General features: G+C 40.3%; 1 protein-coding gene across 1 annotated transcript in view; it reads right to left on the reverse strand.

Annotated features, from left to right (window-relative positions):
* Positions 1-24,738, reverse strand: part of CycD (cyclin D) — an 83,463-nt gene that overhangs the window by 23,290 nt on the left and 35,435 nt on the right. Inside the window, exon 3 of the mRNA XM_033476942.2 lies at positions 1,289-1,451. Coding sequence (XP_033332833.1) covers positions 1,289-1,451 — 163 coding nt within the window. The remainder of the gene's footprint in view (positions 1-1,288; positions 1,452-24,738) is intronic.

The following is a 24,738-nucleotide window of genomic DNA, read 5'->3' on the forward strand; positions in this document are numbered from 1 at the left end:
TCCTCTTTTTACTATTTACAATAACACAGGCTCAGATGAAGCCTTCCAATAGTGTTGTTTTTTATTAATTTTATTTTTAATATAATAATGTAGTATAATATTTATGATATTTAATAACATAATATAATAATATAAAAATATACGCTGCGCCACGTAACTATAAAACCACCCAAAATTTTCAGTTTTCGTAAAATATCGAGAAACGATATTTTTCTAAAAGGGGATAAATCTTATTCAGTAAAAAAAAAAAATAAAAAAACTAACAGAACAGAAAACTTTATTACACAAAAATTCAATTCAAAATACAATAAAATGAATTTGTAACAATAATTCAGTAACGCGTGGGGTATGCCTCTGTTTTTCAGTGGATTCAAATATTCGATTATCTGATTTATTATCTGATTTAATTTAAATAAGAGTCTTAGTTCAAATCGGGGAGAAAGCTTCTTCTAGAGTCCTTCCTCCTTATTTTGCCGATACTGATTTGGATTTTTCAAAAAGTTCCTTACAACATTATGGGATCGACCGAGCCTACGTGGAATTCCACGTATTTTCGTATCCGTTGCAATTAGCTAAAATTTTGCCTTTTCCTGTTCATTCAAATAACTTCCTTGCGGCATTATGAATAAAAGAAACGCTTTTATGAGAGAAGAATGTAATGTAAACCGATTTACTGTGCTAACAAGGGAAGTTCGATAACCCGAAAATTCCGATTTCTTTTTTTTAAACTGTGCGAGTTCGTTGGCCAAGATATTTTATATAGATTTTACATAGCGTTGCTCGCCGATATATAATCGATTACCGATAACCAAAATCAAATTCCGATGGTCGATAATGGTTATTCGAAATCAATACATAATTCTGATTATCTTTAATGATTATCCGTAACCAAAAACTGTTTCCGTCAATTATAACGATTATCTGTAACAAAATAACATTCTCATCATCACAATTTAATACAATTTTCGTCGTCTATAATGCTTGTTTACAACGAAGAAGTATTTCCGTCGTTTATAATGGCTACTGGTCAACCAAAATATCGTTTTAAATGAAATTTGATGATTATACTTCAATTTTTCTTTCCGTTTCGGTTAGAACAGCTACGGTGGTTCTCTGGTTAAAACCGAAGAACCTGGGCGTCGTTCAGGTAATTTTCTATTACAGGAAGGTAGAATTGGTTCGACCACGAATTTTTCACAGTGGATAGGCCGCGAGAACCCGCGCGCAGCCGTCCTACATCCATAAATGCATAAAGAATCGCGTACGGTAGCTGCCGATTATTTCTCACCTCTTGCGCTGAGGGCGATGAAAGTTTGCGCGTGCCTCTTGACCATCATCGGGTCCCAGGTACGCGGCATGGGCAGTCTGTTCAGGATATGCATCAGGAAGTCACCGGGCGTCACTGCGGATAATTCCCATTTCAGCTTCGAGACGACCAGCTGTTCCCACCTCTGCAACAATCGTAGAAAATAACCTCGTTTTAATTCGTTGTCCTCAATTTTCGGGGATAGCGATAGCGATAGCGATTTTCAGGGATAGCGATAGCGATAGCGATTTTTGGGGATAGCGACAGCGATTTTCGGGGATAGCGATAGCGACAGCGATTTTCGGGGATAGCGATAGCGACAGCGATTTTCGGGGATAGCGATAGCGACAGCGATTTTCGGGGATAGCGATAGCGACAGCGATTTTCGGGGATAGCGATAGCGACAGCGATTTTCGGGGATAGCGATAGCGACATCGATTTTCGGGGATAGCGATAGCGACATCGATTTTCGGGGATAGCGACAGCGATTTTCGGGGATAGCGACAGCGATTTTCGGGGATAGCGATAGCGACAGCGATTTTCGGGGATATTGATAGGGACAGCGATTTTCGGGGATAGCGATAGCGACAGCGATTTTCGGGGATAGCGATAGCGACAGCGATTTTCAGGGCTGCGTGTGGGAACGATCATGCCGCGAGATTATACAGTTAGGGCACTCGAGTTTGTACGCGATGCATCCTCGTTCCGACGAAGATTTTTATCTGCCTCTAGGCTGCGCGGGATTTACAGAGCATTGTTTAAATTTTCAGGCACAGATGGAACCGTTGAGAAGACACGCTATTTTTAAATATTTGTATCATCCCAACCAATCTAAAAATATTTTTGTTCGTCCAGTTCCAAGCAACTTGGTCGAACTAACATCTCAACAAAATTCAAGCGATTTGGAGCCATTTTCAGAGCACAGTAATGTCTCTCTTACTGACGCTCAGGTTGTGTACAGAAATGGACATTTTGGGAAGAGGAGACACGATTACTCGAGCTTTGCGCCTCGTTTTTATAGTTGTTAAAAATTCGTAACTATAAAAACGAGCCAAAAGATTCGAATAATCGTATCTCCTCTTCCCAAATTGTCCATTTTTGTGGACAATCGGCGCGTCAGTTAGGGAGACATCACTGTATTTCGATGCTTTTTCGTTGGCTCTTCGGACTACGACAAATCTTTGGGGCGATAATTTGAGTCAATCGACGCTCGGATTGTGCACAGAAATGAACGATTTGGGAAGATGAGAGATGCGATTATTCGACGGTGTTCGAGCAACAACTTATTTAGCAATACAGTAATGTCTCTCTAATTGACGCTCAAATTGTTCCCAGAAATGGACGATTTGGTAAGAGGAGATACGAGAGGAACTCGTTTTTATAGTCGTTGCTAACCGATAACCATAAAAAACGAGGAACAAGGCTCGAACAATCGTATCTCCTCTTCCAAAATCGTCCATTTTTGTGGACAACCTGAGCGTCGATTAGGGAGACATCACTGTACATTTTCTCGTACTAGCCACCGACTGTAAATGGTCTGCACCGACTACTTAGCACCTCGGTCGCCCGTCGGGCAGGATATCCTCCGCGTCGGCCATCTTGAATGCGTTTATACATTAAAATATGATCGACGCCGATTGGACGCGACCCGTTCGACATCGTTATCAGGAAATTCGCCTCGCGCCGTTTCCCCCGGTTAACACGTTAATGTTGCCCGGAGAAAAAGCCGATTCCATTTCGCCGGATAGCAGACCGCTGCGCTGCGTTTCCTTCTCGCGTGCACCAAGCGATCGCCGAAACGCACACCACGCTTCTACACGCACGCGGCTCCCTACTGTTCCGTCCGGTAACCGCGGCGCGGATGCGCCGCTGCTCGCTCGAGTACGTCGTAGTACCCTCGTTTTCTCTCGACCATGAAATTACACGACGGCCATACTACGCGTAGTACTACGTGTCCTTCGGTTTGATTAAATGTCCATTGAATTCGGTGGGTACGACGCTCAAGGCTGTGAAATTCTCTTTCGAAACGGCGTCACGTGGCTTCGACCGGCACGCCTAATGGTCTCCCTCCCTCCCTCCCGCCCCGCTGTTTCAGTTCCTATCTAATTATCACAATGGCTCCTGAACTTTTCGATCCCAATGAACTCGGCGCGCGTCGACCCTGGAGACCGCGTTCCGATTTCTGTTCCGTTTAGTCCGGCATTTTGCTCGCATATTGTTTGCCGATACGTGGACGCGTCTGGAATAGTCGGTGTGAATATGGGGCAGCGACGAATACATCGTTTTAACCCTTTGCACTCGAGCGGTGACTCTGAGACATCACTAGAATTTTTAATTCAATTTTTCCCAAAATCGTTTTTATGTTATCGAAGTTTAGATTTCAAGAATTGTTGGAAGTTTAACTGTTATACGAGTCATCGCAAGACTCAATTTCGTGTGCACAAAATGCACTTTGTCATATGAAATGGAGATACTATGAATCAGATGAATTATTTTAGATTTACGGTTTAAATGGCTTCGAGCGCAAAGGGTTAAGCATCGCAAATTTCTCAGAAACATATTTATGTTATTATATTATATTATTATATATATTTATAATATTATATTATATATAATGTATTATATTAAATATAATATTAATAATATTAATATAATATTAATAATAAATATTATATTATATTATATATATATTATATATTATATTATTATATTATTATATTTTTATGTTATTTTATTTTATAAAAATAAATTAAATAATATAAATTATAATACAAAATAAATATATACAACAAATATTATAATTTATTACATATTTTTGTATATTTTATATACAAGCGTCATTTTATGATATTTTTAGAACGTATTTCTGCTAGGAAAAAGTAAATTACAGCAATGTGTATACGTAATCTAGGAACACAGAATCGATTTAATGAGCATTCCATAGAAATTATTACCGTACATTTGCTGTAGAGTTTATGGGATATAAACTGTTCAGAGTTTTTGAACTGGTTGATTCGATCGCTTTTGCTTCTCTATAGATCACACACGAGCGTGACTACGCGCTCCTCCAAACGAATAAGAAAGGTATTATGGGTATTGCATTACACAATGCAATACCTTATCACATGCAAATGAATCAGTAGACTTCCAATAACGTGACTCCAGAGAGACACGGTCGAAAAGAAACTCTCGACGTAAACGTATTAGGTTATTTTTGCGATACGAAATGAGAACGCGCACGATTATTTGTTGCTTAAGGTTGATTTATTGCGTTATATACGAATACGTTCTGCTCGATCACGTTCGCCCGTCTCTCGGGAAACCTCATTATTCCCTCTTTCCAAAGTTGTCGAGGCTTACTTGCAAAATATTCCACGAGGCGCGTTTTTATTTCGCTCGCGGATTGGAACCCGTTTATCACGAAGAGGATTTTTTCACTGACAGGAACAAGTAATAGTCGGAAGATGGAGCAAGATCTGGGGAGCACGAAGGATGATTGTAAAACGTCCCAATAAAACTGTAACAATATTTCTCTCGCAGCGAATGCAACACGCGGTCTTGCATTGTCGCGATGAACAACGACGCCTGGTCGGTTCGCCAATTCTGCTCGTCTTTCTGCCACGGCGGCTTTCAATTTATCAAGTTGATTGAAGTATTTAGCAGAATCGATGGTTTCACCTTGAGGAAGGAACACGTGGTAGACTACTACACCTGTCCAGTCGCACACCAAATCGACAAAAGAACTTTCTTCGGGTGAATTGCAGGCTTCGCGACGGTCGAAGGTCCTTAGAACAAGTGCGCGTTTTCGATGCACATTTTGATAGAAAATCCAAGCCTGTGTCGCGGATTTTTCCAGCGATCACGGCCTTGATAAAGTCCGTCGTTGCTGGACAACCGCTGCGGTCTTCGTATCTTTCAAGTCAAAATTGCCAGCTCCGAATCTCTTAAACCAATTGCGGACGGTCGTAATAGTCGCAGCACCGCTCCCATAAACGGTACAAATATCCCGTCTGCAGTATCCTTCGCGCCATTACCTTTTCTAAAGCAATGAAGCGTAACGTGCCGTAAATGCTTCCTTTGGCTATTCATATATATATTGAACGGTGTAGGAAACAAAACGCGCTTTAAAAGAGCAGCCGCGACAACTGAAACCGACGCCGTGGACGGCTAATAAATAAGCCAGCATATGTTTTATATAAACATAGCCGGCAGTTAAAGTCGTCTTCCTAACCTGATATTAAATGAAATTTTCTTTAGTTAAGCATCAGGGAACCGTTTCTCGGGTCTCCTCGCCGAAGTGAGCGTGAAAAGGGTAACGAGCGTAACGAGCTAAAAAAAAATCTGATGAAGCAATCGCCAAGTAAGAACGAGGATTCGAGGCTCGGCGTCTCCGCTCTTTGTCGCCGCGGCTCTCCCACCTCTCGACGCTTTTAATCTTATCTCCTTTTCCTTCTTGCCCCACACCTCGTCGATTAACCTCTTATCCTTGAGAGGGTGGAGCTTCGCACTCGAGTGCGTGCGTACACGCTCGTAACGCGACACGCAGCGCCCGTGAATGAAACAAAGACCGCGGCCGCAGTGGTATAGCCGTGATTTTTCCACGGCGGGGCAGATCCGGCTCTCCCACAGTGGTCTTGTAAACGATAGCCGAGGCGCGGCCGGCTAATATGCACTTCGTTTGTTCCATCGTACGATGTGCCCGGGGTCTTTGATTTCACTGCGAAGATTCTCGATAAACGAATATACCTTTGTTACTAAAAAGCTTTACCCGAGGTCACGGTAATTTAGTCAAATGTGCCGGTGATTTTGAAAATGGTCGTGAAACCAGTAGAATTGAGATTCTCATCTCTATGGCTGCAAGGAAGATCGCCGCAAGTCACGTGTCTTCACTTCCGAGATATTCTCGCTTAAAGTTGTTCTCTGATCGCTAATTGCTTCGTATTAAGTAGTGTTTCGAATTGCATAATTTTTCGTCGAGTAATTTTTCTTCTGATAAATACGTACATTCTATATGCTACAGTTCAATTAATGCATCAATTTAAATTTTTTGAAAACAATTTATGTTGTTCATGTAATTAATATAATAATTATAATATAATAATATAATAATTATAATTATTTAATCTCCAGAAACTAGGTTAATTGAGACAAAAACAAAACTAAAGAAATTTCAGAGAATGGAAACGCAAAATTGATCATAATTAATAATAAACGTAATTAAACAAATAGATACCGTGCAATGCAATTAATCTCTAGAAATAAGGTAAACAAAACTGAACAAATTAGCACTGCACAGTACAAACATGAAATGAGCCTAGTGCAGGGCAAGTGCAAAATTGATGTTGCCTATTGTAACGCAAAATTGAATTGTTTATTGTAATGTCGAATTGTGTTGCATACAACAAATACAAAAAGGATGTCGTGCAGTGTAAATATAAAATTGGTATAACACACTGCAAATGCAAAATTGGTATAACTTACTGCAAATACGAAATTGGTATTGCACACTGCAAATACGAAATTGGTATTACACACTGCAAATACGAAATTGGTATTGCACACTTCAAATGCAAAATTGGTATTGCACGCTGGAAATGCAAAACTGACGTATACTGCAGCCGTAAAATTCGAATTGCCTACTGCAAAATGGTCGTTGCGCGGTGCAACTTCCAGAAACGAAGTCTAATAGAGCAGAAAGAAAATTGACGAAATCGACGCGGCAGAATTTGATTGGTCGTCGAAGGAAACGAGTACATTGGAACGTAAAGAAAATTGAGCAAATATAAATTACGTCATACTTATCGACCGCAACTGTCTGCACTTCTTAGAGGCGAAGACATGCGCGCAATGGCCGAAGACCGGAGGCGGCGAGTAATATCTCGTCGGCCGGTCGCAGGAAGGACTCTCTCTCGTCACGGAATGCATGACGGTGCGTTGTCGTGGAGAGGGTTTTCTACGCTTGCCACGGTACGTTGCGTACGCGAGCGTAAACGTAACGATTCCGCGTGAGAGGCCAACGATCCACGCCGGGGATACGCGTGCACACGCTGCATTACTATTTATAAGTAACGTCGTTGCGGTTTTCTTGATTGTCGAGCGATCGGACCTCGGGAGACGCGGTAAGACAAGTCGCTAGCTCTCTCCCTCTCTCTTTCTGTCTCCCTCTCTCTCTCTCTCTCTCTCTCTCTCTCTCTCTCTCTCTCTCTCCCCTCTCTCTAGCGTTTATTATTTCGCCTTGGAATATCTGATGTCGAGTCCCTGTTAAATGATGCAACGCCAAGCCGTCGCGGTTGCACTCAAGCATTTGCATTTTCACCCCTTTTTCTTCCCTTTTTCCTAGCCGCCCTTTTTCTTCCATTTCATTTGCGACCACGTTTTTTCGTTCATTTTCCTTCGACGACAGCCGGACAGCCAGTTCTCACGAGGACGAGTTCTCTCCGTGAAATACGCATATGATAAGCTGGTATACGGGTCGTTGCTATTCAAACTGGTATCATGAAGATTCGTGATAACCGGCAGTTTTTCGATTTTGGTTTATTCGAGACGATATTGCGGAACAGTTGGGTGATCATTTGGATTTGGATTCATTTTGGAGGTTTTAAATTGATTTTAGAGGTTTCAGATGTCTTCTGGAGGTTTTTGATAGAGTTTGGAGGTTTCTGATAGAGTTTGGAGGTTTTTGATAGAGTTTGGAGGTTTTTGATAGAGAGTTTGGAGGTTTTTGATAGAGAGTTTGGAGGTTTTTGATAGAGAGTTTGGAGGTTTTTGATAGAGAGTTTGGAGGTTTTTGATAGAGAGTTTGGAGGTTTTTGATAGAGAGTTTGGAGGTTTTTGATAGAGAGTTTGGAGGTTTTTGATAGAGAGTTTGGAGGTTTTTGATAGAGAGTTTGGAGGTTTTTAATAGAGAGTTTGGAGGTTTTTGATAGAGAGTTTGGAGGTTTTTGATAGAGACTTTGGAGGTTTTTGATAGACTTTGTATGATTTTAGTCAATTTTGTAAGTGTAGACGGAGTTTGAAGGTTTTATATTGATTTTGGATGTTTTAGATGCGAGTTTGGAGATTTATGACAGATTTTAGAGGTTTTAGATTAATTTGGACAAATATTTATTTTAACTTATCAATTCTATTCTTGTGGTTTCGTTTATGATGATTTTAAATCGATTTGGGGGGTTTCAAATCGATTCCCATGGTTTTACATTAATTTTGGAGGTCGATTTTGGAACTTTAAGTTCGATTTTCGAGGTTTGAAATTAATTTTCGGTATTCGTATTAAAGATATTAATCGTTCTTGAAACGTTTTTCGTCAAAATTGTTACCGTAAGCATTTAACTGTACAATTTTTCTAATGTCATTCTATGCATATTGAAATACAAAATGGAGAAATATACGTACATTGGAAGCGAGTCCAACTGTAAAACTATTGAAGTATTATACTAAAATACGAAATACAAACTGTTCGAACGATCTGAACGAATCTGGCGTCAGTTCGAAGAACACACTTCGGAGAATATAATGTACAATTCTTTTTCTGAGAGATCTCTGATCAATTCGATGAGAAATGAATATTTATACGAGAGATGGATCACGCGTCCGTAAGCGATTTAACGGTCGTGTAAAATATTCCAGGGCCTTGATGAGAAAAACGCAAATACCTCGTCACCGAGGTAGCAAATAAAAGGAATATCGCCGAACGGTCGATACCGTTTTATTATCATCGAATCGAACTTCCTGCTGGCTTTCTACCGGCTCGATACGCGTTATCGGGCATGAAATCGAGAGAGAAAGTCGAAGCGAACAGCGGAAAAGAAAGACGAAGAAGGAGAACACCGTCAGACGTGGAATATTCGAGCTCTACAGGCATGGTATGTCTACAGGTGCGAAGCCATGGGTGCTGTAATAAGTATGTTAGCAGTGACAGGGGCGTGATGTCGTACGGAGAGGCCACGCGTCGATTAACAGACGAACCAAAAACGATTAATCTCCTAAAACGTTCGACAAGAACAGATGCGAAGCTTCGCTAAGATTTTTCATTTTAACGATTCAAATCGTCAACGCGTCACAATTAAATATATTATTTAATAATGGCACGAGAATTTACACAGATATAAATTTTGAATCGATTCTCGCTTCTCTCGAGTCATTCGATTATTCGATTCACATGCCCATGCTTCAATTAATACAAATCATTTATACTCGCTCATAAAAACGACTTGTCCCAAATATTTTAATTCACGATTATTATAACTATAAAGATATATTTATATGGAATTTATTTATATTATTTATATATTATGTATTAATACTGTAATAAAGATCACTAAAAATCTAAATAAACCGATGCTTGTTATTTTTATGAAGCAATACGAAATTACTGCTTTTAGTGCTTAGCGAATCAAGTGCTAAGATATTTTAAATAAATGGTACTTTATGTAAGATTACGTAAATACGATTACGTAAGATTCCATACAACAACGTAAACATTGTTTATGGAAGCAGAGGAATGTAGAAGATACTATGATTTATGACAAAATTGTCGAAAGCAATAAAGAACAGAGAATTATGTATTTAGTATGATGTATTATGTATGACACGTCCCAGATGTTACCGTATTGCTAAAGAGGTAAAGAATGTTCATTCATAACGTGGCGCGTTTATTCCGAGGCCAGTTAACGATTATTAGCATGACAAACTTTAACGGCATAAAGCATTTTGCATTGCGTGTGATCGACCGCAGAACAATACACTTGCGCACGATAATGAAGGCAAAACAGTCTGAAACAAATTTGCCAATCTGCGCAGAGTAATCCATCTTGTTCTCTATTTTCCCAGTTGTTTAATTACTCATATTTGTTCAGTCGCGATTGTGATAATATTTGTAGGAGAGTGTTTTTAATGATTGGAAACCAAATGATATAATGTTTCCAGTTATATAGAATAACAATCAAAATATATTGTTTAATGTAGAATGAGTTTCTTTCCAAAAACTGTGACGATTGAAGAATTCTTAAGAGGTCTCAAATTTGTGGGCATCGCTTCAATTTACTGCGTCCAATGAGCTGAATTTAAAAGTATTTCATTTACCATCGACGAACGTATTTCACGAGTTAACACGTTCCGTGCCGAGCTTTTTTTACTCGAATCTTCACACTTTGATATTTTACTAAAACTTGCTGTATTACGTGCAATTATTAATTCTCGTACACATAACAACGTAACAAAAACTTATCAACGCCCATTCTTGCGGTGGAAATTGATTCTTCGGTTCTAAATTTCTTGTAAACAATTTGTTCAGTTCACTAAGTAAACATGCAAGCGTGTACCATCGATGGTACACGTGGCACGGAACGTGTTAATTAACAATTTTGGTGTACGAATTGATGACACAGCAAAGGAGAAATGTATGTACAGAAAAATGGTACCAGGGGGAAGATCAGGTTATGGCTGTTTCAAAAATATCGTAGACTGGTTCGGACCGGTTAACAAAGCGATAATAGAAGTGTTAATCATCGGAGCCGTTGTTAACGTAATGTTGAAATATGTCTGGCATATATTTCATTACAAATTGTCGGGGTTTCTTGCCTCGTTTCATAAAACAGAACTTAACTCGAATCAATTTAAATACAGAAATCAAGGTACAAAATACCTGTCCGTATTAAATTGTAGCACAATTACAATTACCTCGATTACAATGCCATTTTCGTGAAACAGAATTCAACTTAAATGTATACAGAAATCAGGCAACAAAATATTCGTCATATTCGATGATGCGTTCTATGAAAAATGGCCTTTACATTAATATTAATATAAAGTGCCTATGCACCAGTGCCTAGTGTGCCTAAAAGTGCCATTTTTGTAATTGCTAGACGAAACGATTAGGTCAAATACAAAACAGTGAAAATATCCAAAGAATTCCAAAATACCGTTGCATTATTTTCGACTCATCAAATGATTCAGAAACGAAATAAATGTCTACGTAGCTCCTGTACCTTGCAATTAGTGCAGACAATTTTTATTTTCCATAAAATTCCGTAGTATGGTAATTAAATTCAGTTTCATTCGAATAAATCTCGATACAGAAATTCGCTGTCGAAGTTATCTCAAGGAATGCCAGTCTAAAATGCTTGATGAGTCGAACGCACGAAGTGAAACGGAATTATCGCGAGGGGAGTCCGTGGGACTAGATACACCACTGGGTATTCATGCTGTTGCGGTAGTGCGTATCGTGTGTACGCGTACCTTGCGTGATCGTACACGCATGCGCACGCACGAATGACGCAACGAACGTGCATGCGTGATCCACGTGCAATTTAACCCTCTGCGGTCTCGACTGACAGGATTTGATACGCTGTCCTTTATTATTATCGCCACCGGTTCGGATTAAAATTATTCGATAAAGATAATCGATAAACGCGGACTTTTACTTCAGTCTGTTGTTACTCGAAGCTTCTTCGAAAGAACTTAGCAATGCGCCGCAATAAAAGTTCATGGTAATCATCGATATTAAATTAGTTCGATTTTTTAAACAACAGAATTTAGCTCAATCTCCTGGAAACGAAGCTTAAAATGCTTTTTAATGTTTCATGAGCTTCGATGTTTAAGAATCAAGCTTTAGCAGATTATTCATTACTTCATGCAAATTTTTAAGACTGAATAGCGCATACAATTTTTTAAGAATTACTAGTGCATACAAATTTGTAAGAATTAATAGTATATATATATATATATATATATATATATATATATATATATATATATAGACTATATAAGAATTAATAGTATGCAGAAACTTTTAAGAATTAATTGTGCATACAACTTTTTAAGTATTGATAACTTATCTAAGCTTTTAAGAATTAATAGTGTATAGAAACTTTTGAATAATTAATAAGAATTAATAGTGCATACAATTTTTTAAGGAAGGTAATATATACAAACTTTTAGAAAAATGGCTAATTGTTGGTGACATGCTTCAATTAAAATGCTTGATAAAATGTTGAGATAAGATATTGTTTGTTAGCAAACACCGATATCAAAATCGATTATAAGACGCCAATTACGGTAAAAATCAACAATAAATAACGAAAGCAGTTATTGCGATGTCTGATCACCATAACAAATCTCTTGTCCATATAATTGAGACGATACCTTCGCTATAGTAAACGCCACCTTAAAACTTCTGCAATAGCGAATACTTTCCATTACGTTTCACATTCAAATTATTAATAAATCAACGTAGAAATTCCTAACGAAATTCATATAACCAGAAAATATCGACCTCGCGATGTAAATTAATGACGGATTCACAATTTGAAGAGCGAACTCCGAAATGCGAAGTGAAAGTTGAAAATTACAATGCATAATTACGAACGAGAAGTAGCACAGAAATATACTTCTGCTACATTATTGCTAAAAATTGAATTCGATTAAAAGACCTGACAATGTAGAGGGTTAAATGCTCGTCATAAAACGTGAGAACAATTTGACAATATCATTTCATCGCGTGCAACTTAATTCCCGAAAGAAGACACATTTTTATCCACTTCCAGATCGTTAAAATCGAATTACAAATTTCCCACTAATTTCCACGATTCTCGGCAGTCGGGTAATATTTAACCAGCAATTATGCTGGCTTAATAAACGCGTCCATCGAACTCTAATTGCCGTCACTCTGTGACACTTGGCAAATTGGTCGCGACATGTGTTGGCATATTGCGATAAGACACCGTGTGAAATCGGATAGCGCGCCACGATAGCGGGCCGCGTAATAATTACAGTTATTAAGAATAATTATGAAAGACTCTTGCGGCCCGGGGATCCGTCGCTTTCCACGGACAATGAATGACGAAGTTTCGGCCGTCCAGATGACGGTCGGGGGTGGCCATCGTCGAGACAGGTGGCGGACGCGACGAGAAATGGTACCGAGAGAATGCTGCGATATAAACGATGGTAATTTTCATTTTGATCAACTCGCTAACATAATGCACTTCCTATTAAAAAAAAAAAAAGAAAAAAGAACGATACAATTTTTATAGCCAGCAGTTACCAATTCTCCATTTATGGAGAAACAATCTACCATCCTTGATTAATCTCCACTTGTTAAGACACCTGGTAGCATAATCAAATATTGTTCTTACGTAAAATCGTTTCATCGAAAATTTTCCAAGCCGTTGGTAGTTTCAGAGCCGTTTCTCACTCTCGTTTGCGTTTCTTATCTATTAGAAGACCTCCTATCTAATACATATTTCTGCCTGTTTAAATATTTGCGAGAATATTTATCGATTTTTCCATCAATATCCACACAGATTCTTGAGACTCTTTTTCTCTGACGGGCGGGTTCGGTGCCATTTTTCGTACGGTTCTACCCCTTGGAAATTGCGCGTTGATTGTACCCGTCGCAGAGCCATTTTTATTTAGTTTGTTGTCGGTTTCGCTGTTAGGATGGAACGGAATTAGGCTCGTTCGATCGGTTATTGCGACTTCAGGAAAGCCGAAAGGGCCGGGCCGAAAGGAAGCCGGCGCGGCAGGCCGCAATCAATTTTTGCCGGACCGGCGAGGCCCGAATTCTAGACAGACCGAGAAACTACGACGAAAACAGCTAACAAGACTAACGGACAATAGCTTTCCATGGGAGAAGAAACGCGAAGGGTTACGTCCCTGCCATTACCTGGCCGGTTCCGAGAAACGAGGGTCCGATTTATCTGGTTCGCAATGAGGAATCGATAGGAGGTGGCCTGCAACGAGAAGGTAGAAGCCGATATACACCGGGTGGCTCGATGGAAAGCCGCTAGAATTCGGGAAAACTCTTCTGGTGGCTAAAAGTATTATTAAGATCGAAACTATACGATGTGGCTTCAGTTTAAAAGAAAGAATTAAGAAAGAGGTTGTGTGTATTTTTAATGCGATTGGGGTAGCAGAAAGATGCTTTTTAGGGGGGGGGGGGGATTACGAGATTGTATAAACATCGTAGTAACGTTATGTAATGACAAGAACAGGTTAATTTGTAATTAATAGACTGTGGATTTTGTGTTTATGGAACAAATTTGTGGATCAAATATGGAACAACGTTTAAAAACTTTCAAGTAATTGTTAGCAGACTCTATGAATGAGAGAACAATTGAATACAATTCTTGACACTTAGAAAACAGAGAAAGTAATACATTATTAATATAAAATAAAAGAGAGATAAATCATAGATAGATCATAAAGTTCGATAAAATATAGAAAAATGTTCTTGATAATACATGCAACAATTAAAAGTCCAATGTTAGTCAAGCCAATCTTATATTTACTACCAAAGTATCTAGAAACAGTAGTAGTGCAGAAAATCTTTGGAGAAACACGGAAAAATTAATTTTAATTCTCAATCCAATGTTAAAATAATACAAAATACGTTTCGCAATCAATATTAGTCCAAATATAAAGATAAAAACGTCCACATATAAAAGTAGACACAGGCGTCAAAGCTCGAACAAAAAGATCCCTAGATAATTAATCGAATCCACAATGTACCAAGTCCATTAATTCCATCACTGTCTCGCCCACCCGCTCCGAGATAGAGAAATCCTCGCATGAGAACTGCTTTGAGTACCACTGAGTCAAGCTTCTTCGCTCCGGCACACAGGTGGCAGTACCATAGTACCATCGTCCCGAGAACACCGTGAAGTCACCCGTTAGACTGCGGGCTATAGGATCAGTGGACGGAGGAGAGCAAGAGAAAGTGAGAAGAAAAGGTAGAAAACGATCCGTCGGGAATGGAAGAAGACGACGAAGGAGAAGATGAAGAAGAAGAAGAGGCGGAGGAGAAGTATCCCGTGCCAGCGTTCGCAGGAGAAAGAGGAGAAAGAATGATGCAGGATCGAAGGGCGGCGCCTGTGAGCAAGGTGTTTACCATTCCGGCCAAAAATAAAGTACAAAGGCCAGCGTTAGAGAGAGATAGAGATAGAGATAGAGCGAACGGGTGAACAAGAGAGAGAGAGAGAGAGAGAGAGAGAGAGAGAGAGCGTGAGAGAGGGGGAGAGCTTCTTCTCCCGACGTAACAGGCAACAAAAAGCAGAATCACCGTCCGCGCATTCTTTGCCCGCCATGGGCGTAAGGCATTCTCTCTCTCTGAGAGAGGAAGGAACTCGAGAAACGAGGGCCAGAGAGAGAAAAGAAGGGAAGGGAGAGAGAGAGAGAGAGAAAGAGATAGAGGCAAGATTAGACAGAAAGGCAGAAGACAGAAAGATAGTGAGGGAGAGAGAATGAAAAGAGTGTGTTGTGTGAGAGAGGGAGAGAGAACGCGGACGGGAGTTGAATCGGCGCTCGAGGGGTCGTTTTCTGGTCCTTCTAGTAGCCATCTATAGCTGGCAGAGTGTTACTGGGCCCACGCCACTTCCAGGAACCGTATACACAGCCAGGACATCTGCTCCGATTACAGGGGTATACAAGACCGGGGGCCTTTTTCGCACGTAAAGGACCCTACTACCCGCTGCTCAGCCTCCTTTGCCGGTTTATCAGCCATTTGATGAATTATAGGACAACGACACACAGAAGAAATTTTCTCTGGCTCATTCCATAGCACCCTTCTCGAGGGCTGTCTCTCTATCTCTCACGGATGAGTCGCATACAGAATCCTTGGGAAACCCCGAGGTCATGGGCCCTTGATAGGGGGTTTGGCTTGCGACAGACGTTTAAGGGATCGCAGAAGCTGCAACTCTTCGGGATGATCTCCTTTTTCGACCCTTCTTGGTTCACATGATCCCCCTCCCTTTTTGTCGATGCGAGCATCATATCGTATTAGAGCAGTTGCTGCAGGATTTATTAATAAGTTAAGTTGTTGAGCCAGAGTCGATATTGAGTTACTTGTTTAGTGTATTTAGTGGTTACTTTATTACTGATTTAGGTTGCAGTTAATATGATCGAATAACATATGATAAAATGCCTTGATTTGTTCAAAATGTCTTCCATAGTTTAAAATATGTCTTGAATTGTTCAGAGCATCTCAAATCGCTTGGCGAGTCCAAAATTGTTCGAGATGTCTTAAGTTGTTCGATAGATCTCGAATCGCTAAAAGTATCTGAAATTGTTAAAAATATCTTGAGTTACTCAAGATGTCTGAAACTGCTCAAGTTATCACGAGCCGAAAACGAAATCGAATCACACAAAATGTTTGAAAATCGTCTGAAGTCGTTCACGAAAAAATTGACTTCTCTTCCGCGATTCACGCATCGTCCACACCCAATGGGAACACAATTTATTCAACTTGCCGAAGCTTTTCAAATTCTCATGCATATATTTACTTAGGATCCTGAATGGAAACTCTGTTCCTTGGAGGTGTGTACATAGACGTCGGCGTTCGTCCTAGCTGTTCGATTCCTTTTTCAGAAACCCCGTGGGACATCTGCTTCGAATGCCGTCTTCTATTTGTACATGTGCTTATGCATCCTCCCTACAACCGTGAAACGTATCTCATCTCTTCCCCCGATGCCACACCCAGCCAGAAGAAGCATCGCCGATATTCATTATCATGCGCGGCTAGACCATACTCGGACTAATTAGGTCTCCGCGCGACGTTTCTCGGCTGTTCGAAGATCTTTCAAAATGTATCTTTACCATGGCCGCCTTTGTGCCGGGCATATGCAATTCAAATTCCAAGGAGACTTTCGAATTTCGGCCGCGGAACATGTTAACGACGAGTTTATTCCGTGTTCGGTTCACCTGCATTCGAGATAAATGTACGACGATCTGAAACTTATGTTTATGGTTCGTCTTGGCGACTCGAAATTCGTTTCCAGAACAGGGCTTACAATTTTATTACACGTTAATGGCAGAGTACGATCGCACAAAAATATCCGGCAAAATAAAGATAACTTTGTTAAGGGAATTGAAACCAAAAAGTCGGGATTTATCCTCACTGCTTGCTAAAAAGTGACTTATGCAAACGTACCACGATATAAATTGAATTAAATTTATATGTTGGATAATCTAAACTAATTTTAAAATTAACATCCTTCGTACAATCGTTTTATTAAAAAAAAAGGCGATTTAATAATTAGACCTAGCAGAAATTCGTCGCCCTTTGAGGCAACGCGCAACAATTTAAAAATTAATATTCTTCGACCGATCGCATCAATCAATTTATAAATAATTTCACAGAAAGGCGTCGCTAACAACGGCAATTAATATCAACAGAAATCGCGGCGAGAATATCAGGAAGCCGGTGATCGTTCGTAGAAGAAGTGCAACGTGCACGTTCCGCAAGTTCTGCGCGTGTGTTGGTGTATCGGGAAACGATGAATTATTCGATGAAATCCCGTCAATTTTTAATTGGATAAAATATGTAAGAGGCTATATACGAGCTGGCGGAGGTCCCCAAAGAACTCGTTGCAACCTTGTCCGACTTGTTTCTACGTTCACTTTGGTGAGGAACGACGACGGTGACCTCATCGTGCGTGTCTGACGTGGTACCGGCAACGACTACTGATTCTCTCGCGGCAGCCACACGTGGTCTGCTCTTTGTCAGGATTTTCCCCGTTTCGTGAGAACTTTCCTTCATAACTCTTCGGCGCAATGCTGACGACACACCCTTTTCTTGAATTACGAAAGCACGCGGTGTATTTTTGTTCGAAGAACCCGCCGGAATATTTACACAACCCCACTCTGCGAGCACAATGCGTTCAATTAAACCGCTTTGATCCGACCACGAACCATACGTATACACGGGGCACAAACATAAACGAGAGGCAAATAGTGCGAGAGACTTGGTAAGCAACATTCAAGATCGACGAACTCGGCAGTGCACGGTAGAAAGATTTGAAACCGAAACAGAGACTGCAGAGTTTTCTATCGTTTTAGTCTGTATCGATTATTCTGTCTTTCGATGATTTTAATTGATCGGTAATGATAGTTTAAATTTTTCGAAATGTTTATAAGCGTATAAAATCCGCTGTACAATGATCCAGATGGATTTCTCTTTCCCTAATTAAATACAGTTTGCATCATCTGTTAATATTCTTAATTTGTGAAAAGCAAGTTTCATATTTTACTTGTCCGTCTTCGTCGTAGACGCATAAAATTGTCAAAGTTGCATAAAATTAAATGCATAAAATTGTCGAAAAGTCTGCCGACTTTTGAAACATTAAAACATCGATCGAATGAATTAATAGAAAATTCAATTAATCCATTAAAAACTTCGTAACGTCTGCACATTGCGTATGATTGCTATGATGCATTTATGAGGGAAAGAAATATTGTTTATGTACCTCTTGTATCTTGCAATTTGTGCAGATCATTTTTATTTCGCATACAAATCTGCAGTTTCGTTACGAGATAACGGGATCTAATTTCTCTGTTGCGTCCAGAACGTCGAAGAAATAAATAGTTTCGACGCAGCGTTAAAAGCGACAGGCCATTTCTCTTTCTCTTTCTCTTCAATATGGAAACCGAAACGACCATAAGTTTCTTGGATAGTGTCAATGCACCGTGCGTACCTGGGCTACGGGCGCCCACATGAGTCACGTCCGAAATTACGTTTATCCAGCTTGACAAAATTAAAAACGACCGATCGACCGCCGCGTTTCCGTCGAGGAAAAGCGTAATTAAGATTCATATTGTGTACGTCCAGGGTCCTGGGGCCTATTCTGGCCTCGCTTCGAAGCTCAAGGGTTTTATATTTCGAGGGGATCGTTTCCTGCTGGATGCTAATTTTACTCTACCCGTCATCTTGATCTCGGATTCTTTACTTTAACATTACAACCCACGGTTTGACGGGCGCGCAATGTACGCGCGAAGGAGAAGTTCGGTCAAAATTATGGCAAGCAATTAGTGCTGTACTTGTTTCCTGGAATATTTTATACTTTCAAGCGTTTCCGACTGCGGGGAGATATTGTCTGAAATTTTGTTTCTATTGTGAATATCTCAGACGCTTCCAAATTCTTGATGTTATTGTTAACAGAATGCAACTCTTTTTATTTTTACTATTTCTGAAGTTCTTCCAAATTCTCACCTTTTTTCCTTAGAGAAACGCAATTCTAATTTATTTTTACTATTTTTCTAGCGTTTTAAAACGTCCACTGTTTTTTTGTTGTCGAAATAAAATTCCAATTTATTTGTACTAATTTTGAAAGTTTCTATAATTCTTCCTGTTTGTTGGAGGAAATGCAATTCTAGTTTGTTTCGATCTCCCTTGTTTGAAAATTCTCACAATATACATACCACTTTTAATAATAGATTCATCACAATTCAAATAGAATAGTATTTCAAAATAAAGCATGTGAAATAAATATTTTATTTTGATGATCAAAAGTATAAAATAAAATATTTTTTATTTGAATAACATGAACCATAAAATAGAATAATTCCATAGTTCGTAATAATTAAAATAATTTGAAATATGATCTTAAAAATTTTGTACAACGAACAAAATATATTTTCAAAAGTATGTACATACTTTCGAACAAATAAAATATTTTCTTTTCAAAAATATATATGCGTGATATAATAAAATATCAATGCTACAATAAAATATCAATTTCCTACTTGCGATTTAAAATACTATTTTACTCAGCTCTGATTGCAACAAACACTTAATAATTTCAGTGACACGAAAATGAGATACATAAATGTCCTTACATTCTTGCGATATTTGTATCGTTTCGAATTTCACCTAACCATTTTTATCACAGATAAAGATCAAATCCGCAGTCCAATTATGACTCATTAAAAATATTCTTCTCTTCGATATACCTCACACTGCGCCCGCAAAAGAATGTCCAACGTATCGTCAATTTAATTCGCAACAAACGGCTTCCACGAAGCCAACAAGAAATCCCAGAGACCCAAATCCAGCGCGAACGGTGTTTAGGGCTAACGCCGCCAATGTATTCGCGACTTTCCGAAATCCTTCAATAATCTTTACGACAAGCGCGCGAGTAACAAGGCGAGATAAAGGCGCCGAGCCTTTCGGTTTTCACATACCTCGAAATTCTTTACAATCCTCCATTCAGAAGATCGGATTTCGTGGCAGGGTAAGGACCGAGGGGGGCCCGGCCCGGCACGGCCCGACCCGTGGCCGACGCGTCGGTAGTTCCAACACGTGGTTAAAATCATGCTCAAAGAGTACGTCACGTCACATCTGAGTGCCGGCTTCGAGGCCAGAGAAGAATCTGCCGGCTGTTGCTTCTGCGAGTTAGAAAGCCGATTCTCGTCGCGTATCTGGCCTTGGCTCGATCAATATTTACGAACATCCGGTTTATGAAGATCAAATACGAAAGAGGCCCGAAGAAAACGCGAGCAACCGTCTCCTCCACGTGCTTCGTTTCGCTACAAATTCTGACGTAACGAGGTAGCGGCACGCTCGAACGGAAGTGCGCGCGCGCGCCGGCTTATAACTTCGCAGAAGTTATTGTTATTGAATCACAGCCACGATCGACATAACACTACCGCCACTGATTTACGAACCGCCCTCCTCCCACACCACCAGCGGTGACCGCGTTCCGAGAAACGCGAACATAATACCTTCGAAGGCGTTTTTGTTCGGGACGCGATTGATAGATCAGCGTCCTGGGTGTAACGGGACCATTGAAATCCGCCGGTGTTGGCGTTCTCTTTTTCGCTTCGTGTTCGCACAATTTGCACCTGTTGCCTCAGCTTTACGGACGAACAAGTATTATCGCGACTTTGAGAAATGATCTTCTACTTTCGTGCAGGTTCGAGGCGTCGCGCGATTTAGCTCACTGACTACGTACTTTTGACGCCAAACAGACGAATCTGTTAAGTACGAAGGATGTTTCAAGCAGCGAAGTAAATGTTTACAATAAATATGTATTTTCTTCATCTTCGAGGAAACGGCTACAACTTCTGTCCATTTGATTCCGAAGAAAATGGTGTAACAAAACAGTTAAAGTTGTACTAGAATTCAGTGATATTTTCGTTTCATAAAATATTGATAGATTTATCAATGTAAAAGCCAAGTTGTAGGAGAATCATCCTGATCAAGGATCAAATTTGTTCATAGTTTTTGAACGATTAGATTGTAAAAATATCATTCAGCATGAAGTAATTATTAATCTCGAAAGTTCTAAGCAAGTCTTCATTTTGGTATATTATTATTAGACTGCGGATTTTATATATTTATTCATAAATATATAAAATATATTTATGGCCTCGCTATTTCGACAGTCCAAATTTAAAATGCTAGAAAGACGTCAATGTATAATTTCGAGTTGCATAAAAATTGTGCATACAACTAATACAAAAACGTCGTAAAAGAAAGTAAAACAACTAGAATATACTCTCGTAGTAGAAATAAAACGAAAACACTGTTGTTTTAAGCTCGCTGTAACGAAGCCCAGCTTTGCAACATCATTAACGAATAATTACTTCGACACCGCGAGATTCATCGAGTTTTACACTTTGATATCGCGCGATTCGTCGAGCAATGATTTTACACCTCGACACTGCGAGATTCTGCGATTCCGCTTTTTATTATGATCATTATCCTCGAACAATGATCATAATCATAATTAACGTTTCTTTTCCCCAGTTGATTTAAGCGGAATACACGAAAAAGCTGTTAATTTCCAATTCCGAGCCGTAAAAGGGCAATGATTCCGCCATTTTTGCGGCCGTTTAATTACACATTTGTGTCGGCATCCCTTCCGGTTAACGAAAAAATCGGGGGAATACAATGGATTTCTCTTAGTATAATGCGAGGTTGGCTCGGCGACAGAAGCCGCGTATATGCATGGGACACGCTTCCTGGGAGTAGCGCCGGGTTACGAAATGTTAACGAATTCGTTGCCGTTCGCTCGTAAAACGATTATTTTCGCGGCCGGAGCCGCGCTTATTGTTCCTCGCGCGACAATGAACACTGAACATTACGCAAATTGACCATCTGATGGCCGCTCCTGACTCGTAAAACCTTCGCCACCGCTGCTGCTGCTGTTGCTGCTGCTCCTCCTACTTCGCGCCACCTCGGTACGCGCGTATCGTATCGGCGTTGCGTGTCTGTTCTCGGTCGACTCATTCTACTATCGATGGGTAGCGGGACATGTCGCGCCATCATCGTCGACGGAGTTTAAATGGACGTTAGAAAGCCACCGGCGACGCAAAAACAACGCGGGCCATTTAAATTCCTGCCGGTGAATGGCCAGAGAGGTGTTAACGAAACGAAGTCTAACTTTTGGTGGCGCGTCATCAACCTTTGCGGGGGGGATCGACCTCGTGAATTTTACTTCTAGTAATGTCTCCCTTACTGACGCTCAGATTGTCCACGAAAATGGACAATTTGGCAAGAGGAGATACGATTATTCGAGCCTTGCGGCACGTTTGTTATGGTTATCGATTAGCAACGACTATAAAAACGAGTTGCAAGGCTCGAATAATCGCGTCTCTCCTCTTCCCAAATCGTCCATTTCTGGGAACAATTTGAGCGTCAATTAGAGAGACATTACTGTATTGCCAAATAAATTGTTGCTCGAACACCGTCGAATAATCGCGTCTCTCCTCTTCCCAAATCGTCCATTTCTGGGAAAAATTTGAGCGTCAATTAGAGAGACATTACTGTATTGCCAAATAAATTGTTGCTCGAACACCGTCGAATAATCGCGTCTCTCCACTTCCCAAATCGTCCATTTCTGGGAACAATTTGAGCGTCAATTAGAGAGACATTACCGTATTGCCAAATAAATTGTTGCTCGAACACCATCGAATAATCGCGTCTCTCCTCTTCCCAAATCGTTCATTTGTGGGAACAATTTGAGCGTCAATTAGAGAGACATTACCGTATTGCCAAATAAATTGTTGCTCGAACACCATCGAATAATCGTTTCTCCTCTTCCCAAATCGTCCATTTCTGGGAACAATTTGAGCGTCAATTAGAGAGACATTACCGTATTGCCAAATAAATTGTTGCTCGAACACCGTCGAATAATCGCGTCTCTCCTCTTCCCAAATCGTTCATTTCTGTGCACAATCTGAGCGTCGACTAACTCAAATTATCGCCCCAAAGATTTGTCGCAGTCCGAAGAGCCAACGAAAAAGCATCGAAATACAGTGATGTCTCCCTAACTGACGCGCCGATTGTCCACAAAAATGGACAATTTGGGAAGAGGAGATACGATTATTCGAGCCTTGCATTGATACGATTTTTTCGTCTCCCTAAATTGTCCATTTTTGTGGACAATCTGAGCGTCAGTAAGGGAGACATTACTGTATTCCGACACAGGACACAATCGCTCCGCTGTTCAACTTTACACATTTATGCACACCCCCACGATTTGTAACGCGTCATTCAGGCGTTCGACGTATTTTCAAATACATGTACACATGTATTATATAATCTGTTCACGTTAATGTAACATTATCTATAACCTAATGCATTTTCGTAATTCTTCGCATCGTCTGCAGCGTCCGATTAAACGGTTCAATTCGATTGACTGTTTAACGGTGTCAAATCGTCCCATAAATCGTCGAGGACAATTTTACTGTTCCAAGAAGTTCGTTTAATAAATCTTTTGAAAATTGGAAACATCGTTAACACGAGTGTATTATAATTAACACGTTCCGTGCCACGTGTACCATCGATGGTACACGCTTGCATGTTTACTTAGTGAACTGAACAAATTGTTTACAAGAAATTTAGAACCGAAGAATCAATTTCCACCGCAAGAATGGGCGTTGAAAGTTTTTGTTACGTTGTTATGTGTACGAGAATTAATAATTGCACGTAATACATCAAGTTTTAGTAAAATATCAAAGTGTGAAGATTCGAGTAAAAACAGCTCGGCACGGAACGTGTTAATGGAGGCAATTTTGAAATGGTTCGTGTGAATATGGAAGAAAACGCAAATACGTCTCGAAATAAACCGAAACACCGCGAATTTGTCGATCAAACCTCGTAAGATCGTCAGAAAACCGGATTAGAATCTTCAACCGACAAAGAGCATCGCTTTCTCAAATCCCGTCGATTTCTCCTCTCCCCGGACCAGACACCGTCTTTGTTATCGACGAATCCCCGCATATATCCCCGAAACGGTCGTTCACAAATCACCGAGCCCGGTCCATAATCCATCGATTTCTGCCACGCGGGTTAACCTACATAGCAGGCATCGTTCACCGCGATCCGATCTATGTATCCCGTTCGGTCCTTCAAGTGAGACTTTCTCCGACCCGTTAGACACCGAGCGGCCGAAAAACCCGCTCGCCCCACTCCCCGTTAACTTTTGTCGTTATGTAAAAAAAATGTCCGAGAAAGGTGGAAAGAGAAAACTCAAACACAATAGAGAACCGGAGGACGCGGCGGGTTCCTCGAGAGCGCTGGACGGCTCTGTGTGCGCGGCTGTGCCTGATTCAGCCTATTTGCCTATTGTTCGAGGCGTCACGGGCGTCGATTTTGTCGGCGGCCGGTCGACTATTAGAAATAGTTTCGACGCGGAGAGACTTCGATGGGGGCGGTG

Source organism: Megalopta genalis, chromosome 13, assembly GCF_051020955.1.
Source record: "Megalopta genalis isolate 19385.01 chromosome 13, iyMegGena1_principal, whole genome shotgun sequence".
Lineage (NCBI taxonomy): Eukaryota > Metazoa > Arthropoda > Insecta > Hymenoptera > Halictidae > Megalopta > Megalopta genalis.